Source organism: Plecotus auritus (assembly GCF_963455305.1).
Source record: "Plecotus auritus genome assembly, chromosome: 4".
NCBI classification, from domain to species: domain Eukaryota; kingdom Metazoa; phylum Chordata; class Mammalia; order Chiroptera; family Vespertilionidae; genus Plecotus; species Plecotus auritus.
The window spans coordinates 90400267-90418522 of NC_137775.1; the positions used below are offsets into that span (position 1 = coordinate 90400267).

At 47.0% G+C, this 18256-nt stretch overlaps 1 protein-coding gene across 1 annotated transcript; it reads left to right on the top strand.

Moving 5' to 3' along the window:
- Positions 1-1570: 1570 nt before the first annotated feature.
- On the top strand, positions 1571-18245 carry MRPS18A (mitochondrial ribosomal protein S18A). The gene is made up of 6 exons (XM_080666847.1): positions 1571-2339; positions 9340-9371; positions 11737-11844; positions 14529-14652; positions 14864-14933; positions 17842-18245. Exons 1-6 carry the CDS (start codon positions 2228-2230, stop codon positions 17987-17989), a joined length of 594 nt encoding a protein of 197 aa, XP_080522973.1. The 5' UTR covers positions 1571-2227; the 3' UTR covers positions 17990-18245.
- Positions 18246-18256: the final 11 nt, after the last annotated feature.

The window sequence follows — 18256 nt, forward strand, 5'->3', positions numbered from 1 at the left end:
AATTGTGTTTTCATGTAAGAACAAGTAATTAATGGATTCATAAAAATAAGATAGTTCAAAATGAAGAATATGCACAGTATTATTTCATTTGGTAAGTGTAAGTAATGCTCATCTCTGAATTATGGGTGATATTCTTTACCTATTTCATTTTTCTACCCTGATCACATGTTATTTGTCACTGTAAAAAATACAAGTTGTTTTTTAAAAATAAAATTTGATTAGGATAAGTTAGGGTAAGATAATGAAAGGGTTGGCACCCCAATACTTTAGCTCACTATGTGCACAAGCCTTGGGTGCAGTTCTGTTACTGACCTGGTCCCTACTGGGTTGCCAAAAGTTGGAAACTTAGAAACAGGGGATGTGATACAAGTAGGAAGGACTCAAGGTCATTTGTACAGAAGGAAAGTGGGAATCATAGGGAGAACCAAGGCTTTCCTGATCCTGGCCAGGATACTCAGGCCTATACCCCACCAAAACTCTGTGCTCCACCCTACCATGTGTCAGTCTCACACATCTAGATTGACCTTCCTCTCAAATTTCCCCTTCCCAGAATCTGCCCTTGCTAAACACAATGTTTTAAGTTACTCCAATGCCACATTTCTCCTGCTCTCTTATCTGTGGTGATGCCATTCAAACTCCCCAAGCAGCAGCTGCTCTGCATCCTCTTGGTCCACCAGGGTGGCAGTCCCAACTGAAAGGTATGCTCCTTCCCCCATCAGCAAATGAGCTGTGCCATTTAATGAGCCTGATTTTTCCCATCTATGAATCAGAGTAGGATAACTAGAAAATCCCCCTTCAGGTTTATTGTGGAGGGTGGAAAAGAATATCCTAACCACCAAATGGAAGAATTGAGCTGTGAATGGCTTTCTTTTCTTATGAAGCTCCAGGGGAACATATTATGTCCTACAAATCCAAAAGAGGGAAAATTGAGCACTTTTATTTTCTTTTTGATACTGAAACCAAAATGTGGGTGTTTGATATATTAGGGAGACAGGAGAAAGCAAAGCTGGGGGTGAGGGGGTGATCCTCTGGGATTGGATAAAAAATGATAGGCACATGCTTCTTTTACATAGGTGGGTACAGGATAGTTAACAGTCAACAATGAACAGATAACAATGTGGGAATTTATGGTCTCTGCTCTGGTGCATTAGTTGTGCCCTGAGGGGTCCAGAAAAGAGGAAGTTACAAATTACCGACATTCCAAAAATATGTTATCTTAGATGCAAAAAGGCAATAGGCTCAGTTAAGATCAAAGTTGATCTTTGTCAGGGAAGATACCAGCATAGGACTTGACTACTATAAACTGCTTTTTAATTTAAAAAGTTTTCATTTTAGACCATACTTTGTGATTACTCTAAGTCTCTGTGTTTGCAAGGCCACCAATCAGGCCTTCCTTGCGTTAGTCAGGTTAGAATGTGGCCCTTTTTTGTCCACATACTGCATTCATTGTGTGTCAGGCACTGTGCTATGTGCTGGAGATATGAGCGTCAACAATAAACAATGTCCTTGCCTTCATGGAGCACACAGTCTCATGGGGAAACATATATTACACAAGCAAATGTAAAACAGCAATTATGCCAAGTGCTAAGATGGAGAAGTATCTGGTGCTGAGAAACAGTAACAGGGAGGTTTTCAAGGAAGACTCCACTGTGGAAGGGAAGTTTGAGCTGAGTTCTGAGAAATAAGTAGGAGTTTACCAGGTAGGCAAAGAGAAGATAGAGGAAAACAGTTGTGCAAAAGCCTTGGCCAGAGATGAGAATGTAAGTTGGGGTGGGGGAGGGGAATATTAATTCTATATTAGGTTTCCCTGATACCTAATGCTCCAGAACCAGAGCTCCTAACCATCTCAACTCTCCTGTACAGGCCTAGCTCCACCCACAAGAAGCTGAATATCCACATCTGACTTGCAGAGAGAAAAAGCTTTCAAGATACAGGAGTAGTGTATGTGACTGTAGCGAGGAAGCCTGCCAGGGAACGAAAGCGACCTCGGAGGCTTTGGGGACTGGCAGACTGGAGCTAGAAGCCCTCCCCTATTCCTCGAATGAAGCACAGCCTTGACACAGAGGCCTCTACCTTTTGCCAAAAGCTAGAAAGGTGAGGGGAAAGGAAGTGACAGGACTAACAGAGCGAGAAGCCCACAACCTGCACAAGTCTCGCCCACCACAGCGGCTGCGCGTGCGCCGTTCCGGAAGCGGAAGTGCCCAAGAGGTCTTCGTTGGTCTTCAAGATGGCGGCCCTCAGTTCACTGGTGTCCGGGTGTGGGAGGCTGTTGCGAGGGCTTCTGACAGGCCCTGCCGCGACCAGCTGGGCTCGGCCTCCAGATCGCGGGTTCAGGGAAGGTGAGTCCCCATTCCCGGCGACTTCCCAAAGCTGAAGAGGAGAGCGGCGGGGGCTTCTTCCTCCAGCCGCCGTGCCCCTCCTTACCTTCGCGCGGTTCCGAAACGTCGGAGATGCTGACGCTCCCAGGGCGCTAGAAAGCCCCTTCCAGACCCTGGTGCTATTATCTTGACTTCCCACTCCTCGCGAGCGTCCTCATGGGCAGGGGCGGGGGCGGATGGGGAGGACGGAGAGAAAGACCTGCTTAGTTAGCAAGGACAGAAGAGAAACCTGTCCCAGGGTTCAGAAAAGTTTTCGGTAAGGGTCTGCATGTTAATTCTCCCTTCCGTAGTCTCCGGACGGCCGCCTCATTCATTAAAGTGCCCGTGGATCATGAGGGAAGGACATCTGGAGACCTTCCCAAGCGTCTCCCTTTCCAGTTTTTCATCTGAAAGTGCTGTGATCTGATGGCTGCTTTTTCTGCCCGGGCCGTTAGTCTCCCAGAGAGGAAAGGCTATTGAACAGCTGAAACAGAGGCAAATGCTGAATGGTATTACTGCTTTTCATTCATCTTAAGTCTGGAAAGGCTTATGGGGAAACATATATTCTAACCAAGTGCTTTACTTAAGGCAGTCAAGGGATTCTGGAGAGAGAGAAAAAAATACAGCCCTTTTCCTGAGAAGTTCGGTTCTAAGGAGATGATATGTGTACGCTGCAATAAAGGGCAGGGAGATTTGGTTACTGGGAACAGCAAACCCAATTGGAAGTTTTCATGAGGAGGATGTCTTGAATGGGCTTATAAAAGGGTGGGATCTGGCAGAGAGTGAAAAAGGTCTTTCAAGACATAGCCTTCCTTTGTGCACTGCTGGAAGCAGGAAAGGGTGAGTGGTGTGGGCCTTCTTGAAGATTCTGGCACAGTATTGACCAGCATATCCTTTAACGAAAACAGAAATATCCAGAGGAAGAGTGATCATTGTTTTCAGAGGGAAAAGGAAAGTTCAAAAAGAGCCTAATGAAGAGGCTATTGGGTTTGTTTGGGGAGAGATCTTTTTTTTTTTTTTTTTTTTTTTAGCTTTCAAACAGCAATTCCAATAGAATGGGAAATCAAAGAGAAAGTTCATGAGGAAATGGAAATCTCAGGTATGTGTGGAAAACTTAGCTATGAAGGGAAGATGGAGCATTTGCTAGGAAGAACAACAAAATCCCGTTACTGCCTGGTTAACGTTAGGCAAACTAATCCATCAGTAAAGTCACCAAAGAGACCATGCTGCTAATAAAAAGGACTTGGAAAAGGTGTGGCATCTTATTCCCATGCTGAAAACCAAGCATATGCCCATAACATTTTTGAGGGTGTCTACCAAGTGTCAAACATTAATGGCTGCAATTTACATATCCTTTATGAAATTCAAAGTTGAAAACAGTGCTTTGCTATGTTCCCAGAGGATAACCAAGAGCAATCGTTTTGATTTGTTCGTTTACAAAGGAATATTTTAGATTCAAATTTTTTCTGTTGGAAAGTTTGTGAAATGATGGACTGTTATAATCAAGTGGGTATCTGAAGGCCTCCTCTCCATAAATACTTGGGTTGGTTGCTCTTCTTGGTTACTCACTGTTAGACCTAAAAGCTACATTGAATTGATGTTGTCTTAAACAAAGAAGAACCAACCATCTGTCTCCAAAACCTTTATTTTTTTTATTTTATTTTTTTATTGATTTGAGAGAGAGAAACATCGATCTGTTGTTCCACTCATTTATGCATTCATTGGTTGATTCCTATCTGTGCCCTGACTGGAGATCGAATCCGCAACCTTGGTGTATCGAAACAAATCCAATGGCCTCTAACCAACTGAGCTACCCAGCCAGGACTCCAAAGCATTTCAATGAAAAAAACTTTCCCTGATATCTACCCCCTCTGTATAAAGTACAAAATATTACACATATACCTAATTTTGACTGGTCCCAGCTGGTATATTTGACACCCAAATAATATTGTACACTTAGAATTTAATGTTGTGGAGAAGAAGCTGGATGTCTTGCTGAAAATATTCAAGCATCCTACTTTTCAAAGTATCAGATAATACTATTTAATTTTAGTCAGAGTTCATGAGTACTCAGTGCCAGGACTCCTGCCTGTAAAGACTCTAAGTCTAAAGCGGTGGTTCTCAATTGGGAGTAGTTATGTTCCCCAAGGAACTTTTGGCAATGTCTAGAAACATTTTTAGTTGTCACAACTGATACTCCTGGCATCTGGTGGGTAGAGTCCAGGAATGCTACTGTCATCTTACAGTGCACATGATAGCCTCCCACAACAACAAACTACATGGCATAAAATGTGAGTCATGCTGCTGTTGAGAAAACCTGGTCTAAAGTTTGACCAGAGCGACAGACAAAGCCAAAAAATAGGCCCTAACCAGTTTGGCTCAGTGGCTAGAGTGCTGGCCCTCGGACTGAAGGGTCCGAGGTTCAATTCTAGGTTCAATTGCAGGATCCCCGGCCCTGGATCAGGAGGCAACCAATCCATATGTCTCTCCCACATCGATGTTTCTCTCTCTGTCTCTCCCCCTCCCTTCCACTCTCTCTAAAAATCATTGGAAAAATATCCTCTGGTGAGAATTAACAAAAAATATATATTATTATGGAAGGAACACAAAAATGGAAATTGTGGTTTATTAAGTGCCTGCTGCAAACACTGTGCTAGGTTTTTCACCTACATTTATTTAATTTTCCCAGCAATCCTTAAAGGTGGATATTACTGACATTTTTACAGATGAGGTCCAGAGGGGTTCAGTAACTGCTCAACATCACACAGCTAGTGAGTGGTGGAGTTGAAAGTAAAGCCAGTGCTCTTCCCTCTCCACCAGTAACATCACCTCATTACTCCATGGCATGGCTTCCTCGCGGTTCCCTCCCTTCCCTGAAAGCCTACATCGTTAACTTGCTGAAGACCATTTAGTGTCTTATGGTTAGCACTGCCAGACTTAGCAAAGATTGTGTTAGACCTTATTCCTGCATTATTGCTCATAGAGCTTTTATGAAGGAAACATATTTAAAGCAAGAAAAATAAGCTTGTTGCTTATCTGAATGTATAGTAATGATCTATCAGACACCTAGATCAGAAAGAGTTGAAATGATTAAAGCTGAAGGGGATTTTCTTCATCTTTTCCAGTTAGCTATAGCATTTCAGACAAGGCAGCCCTGTAGCTGAAAGCTTTGAGAGAGGAGTAAGCAAGTTGGGGCTTTATAGAATTGCAGCAATAAGACTCATCCTAAAGCATAGTGCAGAGGGACATTCCCTCAGGGGATCCAAGGGAAAAGTGGGAGGTGATGAGAGAATCAGAACATTTCAGTGGTAGATTGAAAGATGAACAGAAGAGAGTGGTGCTTGAGAGAGAAGGGAGTTTGAGAAAAGTAGTTAATGACCAGAAGTGCAGACACACATCTCAAACATGCACTTTACTCCTGACCCTCTAAGACTGTCAGTGCCACCTCTTAGCCTTTCTGCCATTTAGTTACTCCATTCCTTCATACTCTGGGACTTGGTTTCCATGGACCCTTTCCAAGAAGGACCTTGGTCTCTGGGCACTTGGTGTAGCAGTGCCTCCACTCCTCATCATTAATCTTTCCTCACTTCCTCCTTTACTTAAACAGTTGGGCTGTTCACTGTCTGTGTTTATGTGGCCATCAAGGTCTTTCTGTGTTCATGCAATCTTACCGCAATGCTGTTTGCTCTGGACTGTTATAATTCAGTTATCTTGGACTCCATCCTAGACGAGTATTTACTGAAGCACTCAAAGGACCTCTTTACGAGGCATGGACTTTATTATAGTGAAGTTCCCATACTTGGTTTAGTTCCCTTTTCTCCCCTAGGGCAAAGACTGTCTTCCTATTCTGTTGTAATTCCACAATAGGTGGAGCTGGCTGTACCTCCACCGGTGCTCAGCAAATCTGTTGCGTCCTGTGGAACAGATTATTTGATTTGTATGAGAAGTGCCTGTCTTTGAAGATTTTGGCCCTTGATTCTAGTTTAGAAAATGGCTTCATGTCTTTCCTGAGTTTACTTGATATAACCATTTCTCAGAACACAACAGTGATTCCATCTTTTTCTAAACAAGTTCTATGTTAGTGCCTAAATCTCTTAGTCCAGCTTTTCTTAGCCACCCCCACTTAAATGAAGAGGAGGCCAGGGACAAAATGGATCTCAGGTTTTGTTTGGTTTTGACATGTTTTTGTATGCACACTGAAAATCAATACTATTTTGATTCCTATCTCCTGTTTTGAGAGGCTTAAAATCTAACAGAGCCTCTTCAGGCTCCAGCCAGGCCTTCTGCCCTAGCACTGAGACACCGCCCTGATTAATCTCAATCTCCAGTGAATTCTCAGGTCATTCCTTCTGGTTTGACAAATTATCTCTATTAGATAAGCATCTGCCTAATGTTTTACCCACTGGCTTATAGTAAGATGATTCACTGGCTCAGAGTTGCTGTGTGGGGAGCTTGTGAACAGTGGAGCTTGCCATGGTCTTTGATCTCTTTTCCAGGGGCCAGTGGGATGACTTCAAGGTTTGGTTCTTTGCCGGGAGTGATGTGTGTTTTGTTAGACTTGTTTACCTCATGATTAGGACCCAAGTGCCTCCATGGAGAAGAAACCACATGTTTATCCGCTTTGTGTTTCGGGGCATTGTTCTAGTGCTGACTCGAGTGGTATCAGAATGGTTCTCCTTTTGTTTCTGATCATGATTCTTAAAAACTTTCCTCCTACCTGTTGTTGCTCTAATTTGGTCACCCTCCATCCAACTTAGTTTTTTACAAATTTGCAATGTTTCTGGGGTGCCTAGAAGCCCTCCTGGGCTGGAGCTGTGCTCTCCTTCTGCGCCCCATGTTTATAGGTTGACACATTACAGTGACAGTCCCTTTGCAACTGTGCTGGCCTCCAGACTGAGCACCAGGTTGAGTCTCACCCACATCCCGTTTAGGCTGGTCTCTGTTCTAAACAAGTAGATCCGTGTGTGGGGTGACGCATTTCCTTTTACAGGGAGAAACCTAGTTTGTCTTTATGAATTGATTGGTAACTACAGTGTTTGGGAGAAAGCCTCAGGGCCTTTCTTGCCATTGTTACAACTTTGTGTGTCTGGAGTTGGTAATGGAAAGGCTCTCTCAGGTTGGTTATTTAGAAGTAATGAGTCTTTATGAATAGCCGTGCCCAGAAACAAATGGGAAGCAATTCCAGCAGTCTGTGTCCAATTAAGTGTCAGTCACAGAGCTCAGCAATCACAGATGCTGCTGTGGGACTCTGGTTGGGTTAGAATTGCCTCACTTTTTTTCCTTAGACATATTCTTTCTCTCTTATTGTTTATTTTTTATTGCAAAAGCAGTACACATTTATTTTAGAAACTTTAGAAAATACAGATATAGGCATAAAGAAGAAACTAAAAATCACCTACTACCAGCACTGAGAGAAAATCAATACTACTATTTGTATATATAGCTTCAGGGGTCTGCGAGTCTCCTAAAATTCATGTTTAATTGTATGTATGCTAGGGAGAGATCCATAACTTTGACTAGATTGTCAAAGTTAAGAACCTTAGGCTCTTTTTAATCTGTAATCTTGCCTTGGCTAGAGCTGAGTAAAACTAATTGTGGTAGCCAAGCTGCTGTTAAAATATGATTTTAATATGTGTGGAGACAGTTTGCAGTTATATGGGCCCAAGTTTCCTATTACAGTAATTAGCAGTCAGAAGGGGACCATAACGAATATTTTGCTCCCTGAGAGCTAGTACACATTAATTGAGCATCTGCATGGAACTGTGTGCCAGTTCCTATGCTAACAGCTATGGCTCTCTCTTTCTAAAGAAACGGGAGAACAAGCAAAGATCTCCAAGAACTTTCTGTTTGATTATATTTGCCAAATGTGGGCTTTTAGCTTGGTTCTCCCTTTGCATATTGTTGAAGTTGTCATTCTGCATCTTAGTCAGAAATATGTACAGCCTGACAGATGTGTGTGACTTACTGTCTTTCCCTCAGGTTCTCTGTTGGCTGCCAGACCTAGAGGCAGAGCTGAGGGAGTCCCTTTCAGTTTGGAATTGCAGTAGTCTTCCTGAACCCAGTATCCGTAGCCCCTTATGCGCACCTCTTTTTTTATTATTGATTTTTAGAGAGAAAGGGAGGGAGAGAGAAACATCAATATGAGAGCAAAACATCTATCGGCTGCCTCCTGCACACCCCTATCAGGGATTGAGTACACAACCCCAGGCATGTGCCCTGACTGGGAATCAACCGGCAACCGAAATGCACCTGGCAACACCCAGCCAACTAAGCCACACCAGCCAGGGCACTCCCACCTCTTTTATCACACCTCTCCAGTAGATAGCAAAATGCAACCCTGCAGGGAGGAGTGGAGAAAAGAAGAGGATTTAACTCACACAGTTGTCCTCAGATAGTTTTAACACAAGGTTCTCAGAATGAATTTTAGGAGTGAACTTGTCTCATTGCTTATCTACCCAGGGCCATTGGAGCTGTGTTAGTTCAGTGCTGTATCTTAGATTGTAAACTAATCAAGGTCAGGAATTATGTTTGTCTGATTCTCTTAGTAAAAGGACACATGCAGTGGGTACTTTTGAAGGTCTTTTACATGCTTCTGCTGTCACCACCACCACCACACACACACACACACACACACACACACACACTCAGATCATTATTGCTAGCCATAGTAGGGCAGGATGTTGCCAATTTCCTTAGATAGCACCAAGATGAATCTTGGCTTAGAAAGGCAAAAACAGTGTGGAGACTCTTAATCCCAGAGAGATGATATTACTTGGGCATCTGGGCTTGCCCCCACCCAGCCTCAAGGGCATAGAGCCTTGGCACTTGGAGGTGAACCCTGCACGCTTTCTCTTCGAGGTGGGGACTGTGGGAGAGTGCAGACTGAAGGCTCTATTTTTCTGCTGTAGAATTTGAGCTATTATTTGAAACTCCCTGTTCCTTATTAAATGGCTGACCTAATTTTTCCCCTTTATCTCTGTAGTGGTGGAGATCCAAAAAGGGAAGACAACTATAGTAAGTATTATCGAGTTGGCCATTTATAGCCTCTTTAACACTTGGAGCTGCCTGGCTGCGCCTTTGAGGGAGGGAAAGAGGGAGGTCCAAACTGGGCTCCTAGCTCCAGGATCAGGTCCCTCTGTGACCATAAATCTCACAGTCCACTATTTTTCAAGTTGTGTGCTACAGTGTGGTTAATCAGGAACAGTCACTTGTACCTGGATTGAAGCATCTGTTATTTAAAATGGCCATGTGGATGACAAGGTCTCAGAGGTCTTTACTGATACGTTCTTTGGAGGGTGATAAATTAGTTTTCCAAAGGGGAAACTAAGGCAATGGCAGGACTAAAGAGCCAGAGTAAGTTGATCCGAGGCCAGGATCCTGGATCTCCGCTCCTTTCTGCCCAGAATGGCTAAGCTACTCCTTAAGTGATGCAGTTAAAAGGTGACTCTCTCTGGACCCTGGGCTACTAGCTAGCACCCTGACTTGTCTGTTGTTAAGAAAGCTAGAATGACTTGATCCACCCACTCCCCTTTCCCTGTTGGACCCATCTCACCTCCCTTCCTCCAGGAGTCATGAGACCTAGATTATCCTATAATCCCTAAAAGACAGCATTGTTTTCACATGGCTTTCCATGCCTCCAAGAAATCCACAGCCACTCCACAGAGCTCCTAGAAGCCTGTATAGCTTCCATGTCAACCAGGGATTTAACCCTTCTGGCAGCCAGCCAAGCAGTCTTATCCCCAGATCAAGGTTTTCGGGTTCCCTTTTTGGGTCTTCCCTAGAATTCTCCCTCAGCTTTTGCATTGCTTAACCTCAAAATAGTTCTTTTGAGGGGGCCCCCATCCCCTTAGGGCACCTTGTTTATTTCCTTATTCAAAGCTGAAACAAGCATTTACCCTGTGAACTCCCTGCTGGTAGAGAGAAAACACATCTGGCTTCTGAGTGTGAAGACAGTTTTTCATGTGGGGCATGAATTTGCTGTTTGTAGAATGAACATGGAGACATGATGGCATTAGGAGAAACTTGGGGGAGGGAGCCCATCCATGCCTGGAGAGGCGCTGCCTTGGCTGATGGTATTTATTGCTCACTCTCCGGGGACTCACTTTCTTCATCTATAAAGTATGATCATGATGCCTCCCTCCCTAGGCTGTGAGGGTTAAATGAGATGACACTTGTGAACCATGATTAGCACAAAACCAGGCATATAATGGGGAATCAATGAATGTTAGCTCTCTCCCCACAGACCACTTTAACCCCTCTCAAGCCTGCTCACACCAACATATTTTCCTTAGCACACTTCTCTATTTCTGGCCTTGGCTGAAAGGTAGGTAGCAGTGCCCTGCACAACCAAGCATTGCTTCCAGCTCCTCTCCTGTTTGCCACTACCTCAGGAGACAGTGTTGCTTCCCTTCCAAAGCCTCTGAGCCCTGTCCCAGCCTCGCTCTCATAATCCATGGCTTCAATCAGCAAGGCTTTCTAAACGCCCCCTCTTGCAATTGGAGCTGACTCCCAGATCAGTGGTCCGTTGCACTTAGTAATTCCAAGGCTGTGTCACAGGATACAACAGCCACAACAGAGGTCATTTTGCACGTGGCCTCAGCACGGTTGAAAAGGTGGCATCCAAAATAATGAAAGCAAGGAGGAAGACAGGAATGTATTCTCCCATCTGTGTTTTTAAAAGAGAGAGAGAGAAGCAGCAGGAGTGCACACGGATATCTGCTCGTCTAGGCACTGCTGGCATCCTAGGCTGGCTAATTCTTTGTTGGTAGGGGCTATCCTGTGCATAGTAGGATGGTTAGCTTCCCTGCTAGCTGCCAATAGCACCCCATCCCCCAGTAGTGACGGTCGATTAAAAATGCCTCAGACATTATCCAGCGTCCCGTGGGGGAAGAGTGGACAAAATCATGGCAGGCTAAGAACCACTGGCACAGACTTTGCTCTGTAAGATAACGCTGGGAGCTGCAGTTTCCTCAGAAGGAAAGGTGGGATGGGAGGATACTTCCTTTGAACTCTACATCCCTGCGCAGTTTGAAACTTTTTACCATGTGCATTTATTACTTCTTCCCAAAGGTGGTTTTTGTGTGAGGAAGGAAAAGTAGCATTCAGCTGATACAGCAAACCTCTCCCTCTTGCCACCAGCATTAAGTTCAGTTTCCACTGCCCTTAAGGCTACCAACTCACTTCTCTGTGGACCCTCCAAGGCCCAACATATAGCCACTGCAAAACCACCACCATAGTTCCAGCAGAGAGACCTATTACCTGTTCCACAAAACTCCCAGAGATGCAGTTACACCAGCATTCCCACCAGTTAGGGGAGTTGCTCAAGGATTAGTGACCACACGGCCCTCTCCCTCACTGGCTTTCTTTCTCTGCCTCCTAGATCGAAGGCCATATCACAGAGACCCCCCGGGAAAGTCCAAATCCCCCTAACCCCTCTGGCCAGTGCCCCATCTGCCGGTGGAACCTGAAGCACAAGTATAACTATGAGGTGAGTGTGCAAAGACACAGGGCTCTGCATGTTACAGAGGTCATATTCCCTGGTTTACAAGCACCATCCCTGCCCCCCAGCCCTTCCCCCATGGCCACTGCTGCATCCCATGGAGCCACCAGAGACAAGCATTTTGTCCAGTGGCTCTCAGCCCTGCTGTACATTAGAATTACAGGAAAGCTTTAAAAAACGTTCAGGCCCCACCCCCAGACATTGATTCCGTTGGTCTCTGGGGTAAAGCCTGGCCATCATTTTTTAAAACTCCCCAGGTGAGTCTCATGTGCAGCCAGGGTTGAGAGTCATTTAGTTCATTGTCTGGTTGCATGTGAATCAGACCACCAGAGCCCTGTACCCAAGTCTTGCAGGGTTGTGTTCCCAAGAGGGTGGAATCGGGATCTGAGTTTGGCTTTCTTTCTTTTATAATGAGAGGCTATTTGGAAAGGCCTCACTGTGATCTGGAGACACATTATTGTCTCGCTATTGGAGCTACAGAGACCCGTTTGCTCCAGCTCTTCTACCTCTTCATCTGTTTCCGGGATGACAGTGAATAATAAGTACCTTGCATTGAGCACATGCTCTGCATCAGGCACTGTTGTAAGCATTTACACATCTTCATTCACTTAGTTTTCACAATATCCCTATGAAGTAGGTACTTTTTTCATCCTGGTTTTACAGGTAAGGAAATTTGAGGCATGGAAAAGTTTATGAACTTGCCTCAGGTTACCCAGCTAATTATCAGACTCTGGGGATACAAACCCCACGTAGATTACGATCCCAACTATTACTCTGTATTCTCTAGCAATGGGGAGAGCCTGGGAAAAAGGACACAACCCTGGAGAAATTCATACTTGTCCTTCAGAGTTCTGTTGGTGGCATTAAGCACCCTATTTTTAGGTTTCAGGTGATTCAGGCTCTGGGCCAATTTGACCTGCCGGTTGTCCCTGTGTCCCTCTGTGGAATGGGATGACTAAGGGCAGAGATCCCGGTCAGGTGGTAAGAGCAGGAGAGGCCACATGCCCATGGGATCTGAACAGAATGACCCAACTAATCTCCCAGGCTGGGAGCCTTGGCTTTAGGCCACCAGGGGTGGGGAGGGGGTGTGCTTTCACTCTGCCCTGGGCCTTGGTGCTGACGGCCGCCTGGAGTAATAGGAAGCTTGCAGGCCACGCGGCAATATTCACAGCTTCTTGTTACATGGAAGCTAGTGGGGTTGTGGCCATACTTGGAATCCCAACTGAAGATGGGGAGGTGAACCTGCCTGACCACCATGGGGCACTCTTCCTACCAGCCGTTTCCAGGAAATAAGACCTGGCTCTGTTTACCCAGCAGAAGAAATCCAATCCTCTCTGAAGTAAAGGCTAAAATTGTTTTCCTTTTACCCCTTTCCACTCAGGACACTGTTAGCCTGAGCTGCACAAAGCTGTTAACTTCCTTGGCAGCCTGCATTGGGGGAGGCTAGGGCAGTGAGCCCAGTTTATTAGCCCTGGATAATCCAATCCAAGTTCTTTTCATCAGATTCTGAAGATTACAGGGGTGGGAATTGGGGGGTCTGGGTCCCTCAGGAGCTGTCCAGTGATTAAAACAAATCTGTGGCTATACAGCGAGGCGCCTGCCAGGGCAGCAAGTCACTTTGTGGACATGACTGCTAAGACTGGTGTGCCAGGCCCCGGGGGGGGGGGGGGGGCGCAAGGGGGGGGGATGGTGGCTTTTATTTAACCCCCTCAACTATCCTGTGAGAGTTGGGGGTAAGAAATGGTCTCTTGTCTTGATTTTGGCTCTATTTGTCCTTGTTTCCTTGACTCTTCAAAGCAGTCCGATGGTCCAAAGGAAGCCTGAGAGTCCATTCACATCTGGTCACAGGGGCTTAGAAGATGTGGGATTTAACTTCACAGCCTTGGTCCCTTCCTCAGTTTGTATCCTGACCAGCACTTCAGAGGGAATGGCAGAATGTGGAGGGACTGTCTACATGTATTCTGGCCTGTGGCACAGAGGCTTTGGGGCAGAAAGAGATTTTTTCCTTGTATGGAAATATATGGCATACCCTCTACCTAGGAGAATAACAGACCTTTTGTCACCAGGAAAGATATTGCAGGTGAAGGAAAGATTGTTAACACTTCTTGAAGAGTTTCTATTCTCTATCAAAAGATTATCTTATCGAGGAGCTAAAAGCTCTTGGGATTGCCAATGGGGTCAGAGAATCTTATTAAGTTGGGATTTAGCCCGGCTGGTGTGGCTCAGTGGTTGAGTGTCAACCTATGAACCAGGAGGTCACTGTTCGATTCCCGGTCAGAGCATATGCCCGGGTTGCAGGCTTTGTTACCCAGTGTGAGGCATACAGGAAGTAGCCAATCAATGATTCTCTCTCATCATTGATGTTTCTGTCTCTTTCCCTCTCCCTTCTTCTAAATCAATTAAAAAATATATTTTAAAAAATAAATTTGAAAAAAAAAGTTGGGATTTAACTTTTGTAAGGGTGAAGGTAGTAGACCAGTGTGCAAAGCTCTGTGTGGAGGGAGTAGTCTCAAGTCAGTTCCCAATAGAGACCTCAACCTTTTGGAGTGCCAGGGTCGAGCCTCCCCTGTAGGTCACGTGGCCTGGCTTCCCCGCATCAAAAGTCCACCCAGGTGACCCTCACCAAAAGTCCACCCAAGTGACCCTCACCTCCTATTTTCTGTTTCTTCTAGGATGTTCTGCTGCTCAGTCAGTTCATCCGGCCTCACGGAGGCATGCTGCCTCGAAAGATCACAGGCCTGTGCCAGGAGGAGCACCGCAAGATTGAGGAGTGTGTGAAGATGGCCCACCGAGCAGGTAGACTTCCCCTTGGGGCTGTAGGCTGGCTCTCCCCATCTCCCCACCAGCTGCCCCATGTGTAGCCCCTCCTGGAAGAGTCTTCATTATAATCCCCTCAGTGCCAACCTTCCACCCCCTTGGGCTTTCCCTGGGGCCCCCAAGAGCTGCAGAGGGAGCTGCAGAGGGAGCTGCAGAGACCATCTCCTTATATGCTCTTCCCTCCACTCAGGTCTGTTGCCAAATCACAGGCCTCTGCTTCCTGAAGGATTTGTTCCAAAAAAGAAACCCCAACTCAATCGGTAAGCACACTAGGGTGTCAACACCCTGAGCATTCTGCAGGCCTCCAGTTCTCATTGTATTCTGTTGAGAAAGCCATTTCTTGGAGCTCATCCCACAGCCCAAGAAAGCTAGAGTGTTGTTTGGCTGTCTGTTCCATCCCATCCAGCTTGAGCACCTACCCCCATTGGTCCTACCAAGGCTGCAGTTGATGGTGCACATGCTTCTGTCACCCTCCCCTGCTGCCCTCAGCCCTCTTTCCTCTTCCCTCCTCCCTCCCTAATAGGGCACTTAGCACAGAGGCAAGGAACATAAGGAGGTTTGCTGGTTGGGCATTAGAATGTGCTAATCCCCTGTTTATGACATCATACTAGATTGCTATGGGAATGTCAGAGCACTTGAAATTTTTAGTATCCCAGCACTGGGTTTATTAAAGGGCAAAATGAGGCTTTAAAAATGGGAGGGCTCTATGGGGTGGGACCACTTTATATAGCTATGCAAGTCATACACTGCAAAACCTGAAGGCAGTATCCACATAGACTAGATTATGAATGGCGCTTCCCAAAGTTGTATATTAACCTGCCAGGCTGCACATGCTGACCCAGGAGGTCCTGAGGTTTTAGAGAAGAGGAAGGCCCCTAGATCCTTAAATCAATCAATCTGCCTTTCAGCCTAAGCAGGGTGGCACCCTCTGGTGTAGGAGCAGACCTGTCTAACGCTCAGTCATCCTATTGTATGTTCCTTCCCTTCCCCCATATCTGACATTGCCACACTCTCATACTCCTAGATCTGTAATACCCCCTTATTGAGAGTAGAGCCAGGTCTGTAAAACTGATTTTGGTATTTATTCTTGTTCTCCTCTATCAATGGTTCCTCCCTCTTTCAACCTGTCCAGCTGCCACTGGACTTGACCAAAGATGGTGAAGACTTAACCCACCCCCTAGCAAACCTCCTAGTCTGATCCCTAACAGAACCCAGGCACGAGGGTAGGAGTACAGGCAAATACCAGCCACAAATTGCTGGGCTGGCAGTGCAGGGCCAGAGCTGGGTTTTCATTGATGCCTCACCACCACCCTGGCCCCATGCCCATCTCCACCTGCCTTTCCCACATTGTTAGCTGGGCTATCTGCCAGCAGTCCTGGGGGATCAGGACCTAGTAACCTCCTTCTGTCTTTCCCAAATATGCTATGGCCCATTTGGGGGTTGAGCCTACCCCCACCCCGCCCCCACCCCCAACTTGTTAAGAGACAGCAGCAGGCCTAAGGACACAATCCATCCTACCCTCAGGCCTTTGAAGTGAGGCCAGGCTCCCTCCCATATATCCGGTGTCCTTTAACGTGACACAGGATTGATGATGTGTGGGGGCCCTTGGGTTGCAAAAGGCCACGATGGGGGAGCGAGAGGGAGAGTCAGAGTCCTGGCTACGATGGAGGTTGATTCCCTTGCAAGGGACGTTATGATTCTATCCAGAGGCCCTTGAGCTTTGGGCTCAGGGGAGCCACATTTCCTCCTTCCTCTGCCCCTTCAGGAGTGGTAGGAAGGAGCCTTGGTTCTTCCTAGAGCTGGAATATTCCCAAAAAGCTGACTGGAGGCCACCCAGGCACCCTTCCCCCACCAGCTGGCTGCTCCATGTGGCACAGGCATCAGGCCCAGGGCTAGCTGAAGCCCAGCTTCCTCGGGTCTCTCCAGGGCAGCGGGGAGGAACACTTCTAGGGCAGCAGTTCTGGAGAACCCGGTCAGCCTGGGGGATCTTCTGGGGTCCTGACATTCCAGTGATCACTCTTTGGGAAACCGCTCCCATATCCTATCTCTTTACCCATCCCCTCTGGAAACTGGGAGATGCCAGCCCAGGGGCCTGCCAGGTATTCCTTCCCTTACCCTTTATTCTCCTGCTGTCCCAGAACCACCAGCCATAGAAAAGCAGTCCCTGGGGCCAGTCCACTCCTCAGAAGTCTCCCTCCCTGTTGGGGCATTGACATTGACATTGACAGGAGACTCAGAGAAGTCCTTCCTGCCTGCCAGAACCTCCCCCAGCTCTCACTCCACTCAGAGCTGTTTCTTTGCACAGGGCTGAGAGCAGAAGACTCCGTTGAAATGTATAAATCAGCAGTCATTTTTTTACTTTTATCTAAAAACGTTCATCCAAGGGTATTTTTTTTTTTAATTAAAAACATCTCTCATTTGAGGTTTTTGGAGGTGGCTGTGTTGAGTCGCAGCCTAGAGTGGAGGCAGGGAGGACCCTGGCCTTTGCCATAGCTGAGCTTTTAGGATGAAGGGTGGGCCTCTCTGGACAGGATCCAAGTTTCATTCTGAATGGAGTAAACCCCAGCCCCAGCCGACATGAGCCACTTTTCCGGGAACATCAGCGCCCTGGCCACCCCCAAAGGAGGCCAAAGGACTGGGCGGCAGCCATCTTTCCCCACCTCTCCTACTTACCCCCATGGGCCCTCACCCTTGGCTCCCATCATGGGTTGAGTGAGGGGCAGGGGCCTACACCAGTTATGGCTACCCAGGGGAGCTCCCTGAAGGCTGGGGTGGCAGAAGGAGCCAAGTGGGGAAGAGGTAAGGATTCCTCCAGGCTCTTACATCAGCCTCTCCTCTCCCCATGGCTGAGGCCACAGAGGAATGATCTGCTCTCTGAGTAGCCTCTTTCTCCACCTCCTCCCCCAGCAAATACACATAAACATTGACAACTCATAAAGATCAAGGGAGCGCGTGGCCCTGGGCTGCCACACACACACAAGAACCCAGCCCATCTGTTTACAGCACACTCAGCGGTTGCTCCCAGGAAAAGCCCCTGCTCAAGGAAGGAAAACTAGAGAAAGGGTTTGGTTGGACAGCCACAGCTTTGGCCTGAGGAGGCAGTGCCCACTCTCCCAGCTCCAGCCCGGGCCCCCAGCCTTCAGCCACTTCCTGGTCCTCTCTCCACAGGTACCTGACCCGCTGGTCCCGCCGCTCCGTCAAGCCCATCTACAATAAAGGCCACCGCTGGAATAAGGTGCGCATGGCCGTGGGATCACCCCTCCTGAAAGACAACGTCTGCTACTCAAGACGGCCTTTGGTATTCTATCAGGGTTAGAACCTGCCCAGAGCTCCTGCACTCGTGCCCTTCCCACGGCTGGCCTGGCCCCTCCAACATGAAGGACACAAGTGGCAGTGGACCACCTTCAATGCCCTCGGCCTTCCAGCAGCAGTGCTGGGAGCTGGGGGCAGGCAGGGCAGTTGGGTTCTTTGGCAACTACGACGGTCTCATGGCTGGTTGGTGCCATACTCTGTGCTAGGGGACAGGAGTTTTGCTCAATGGAATGTCATAAACCAGGCTCATGTTTCACCCACTGGATGTGTG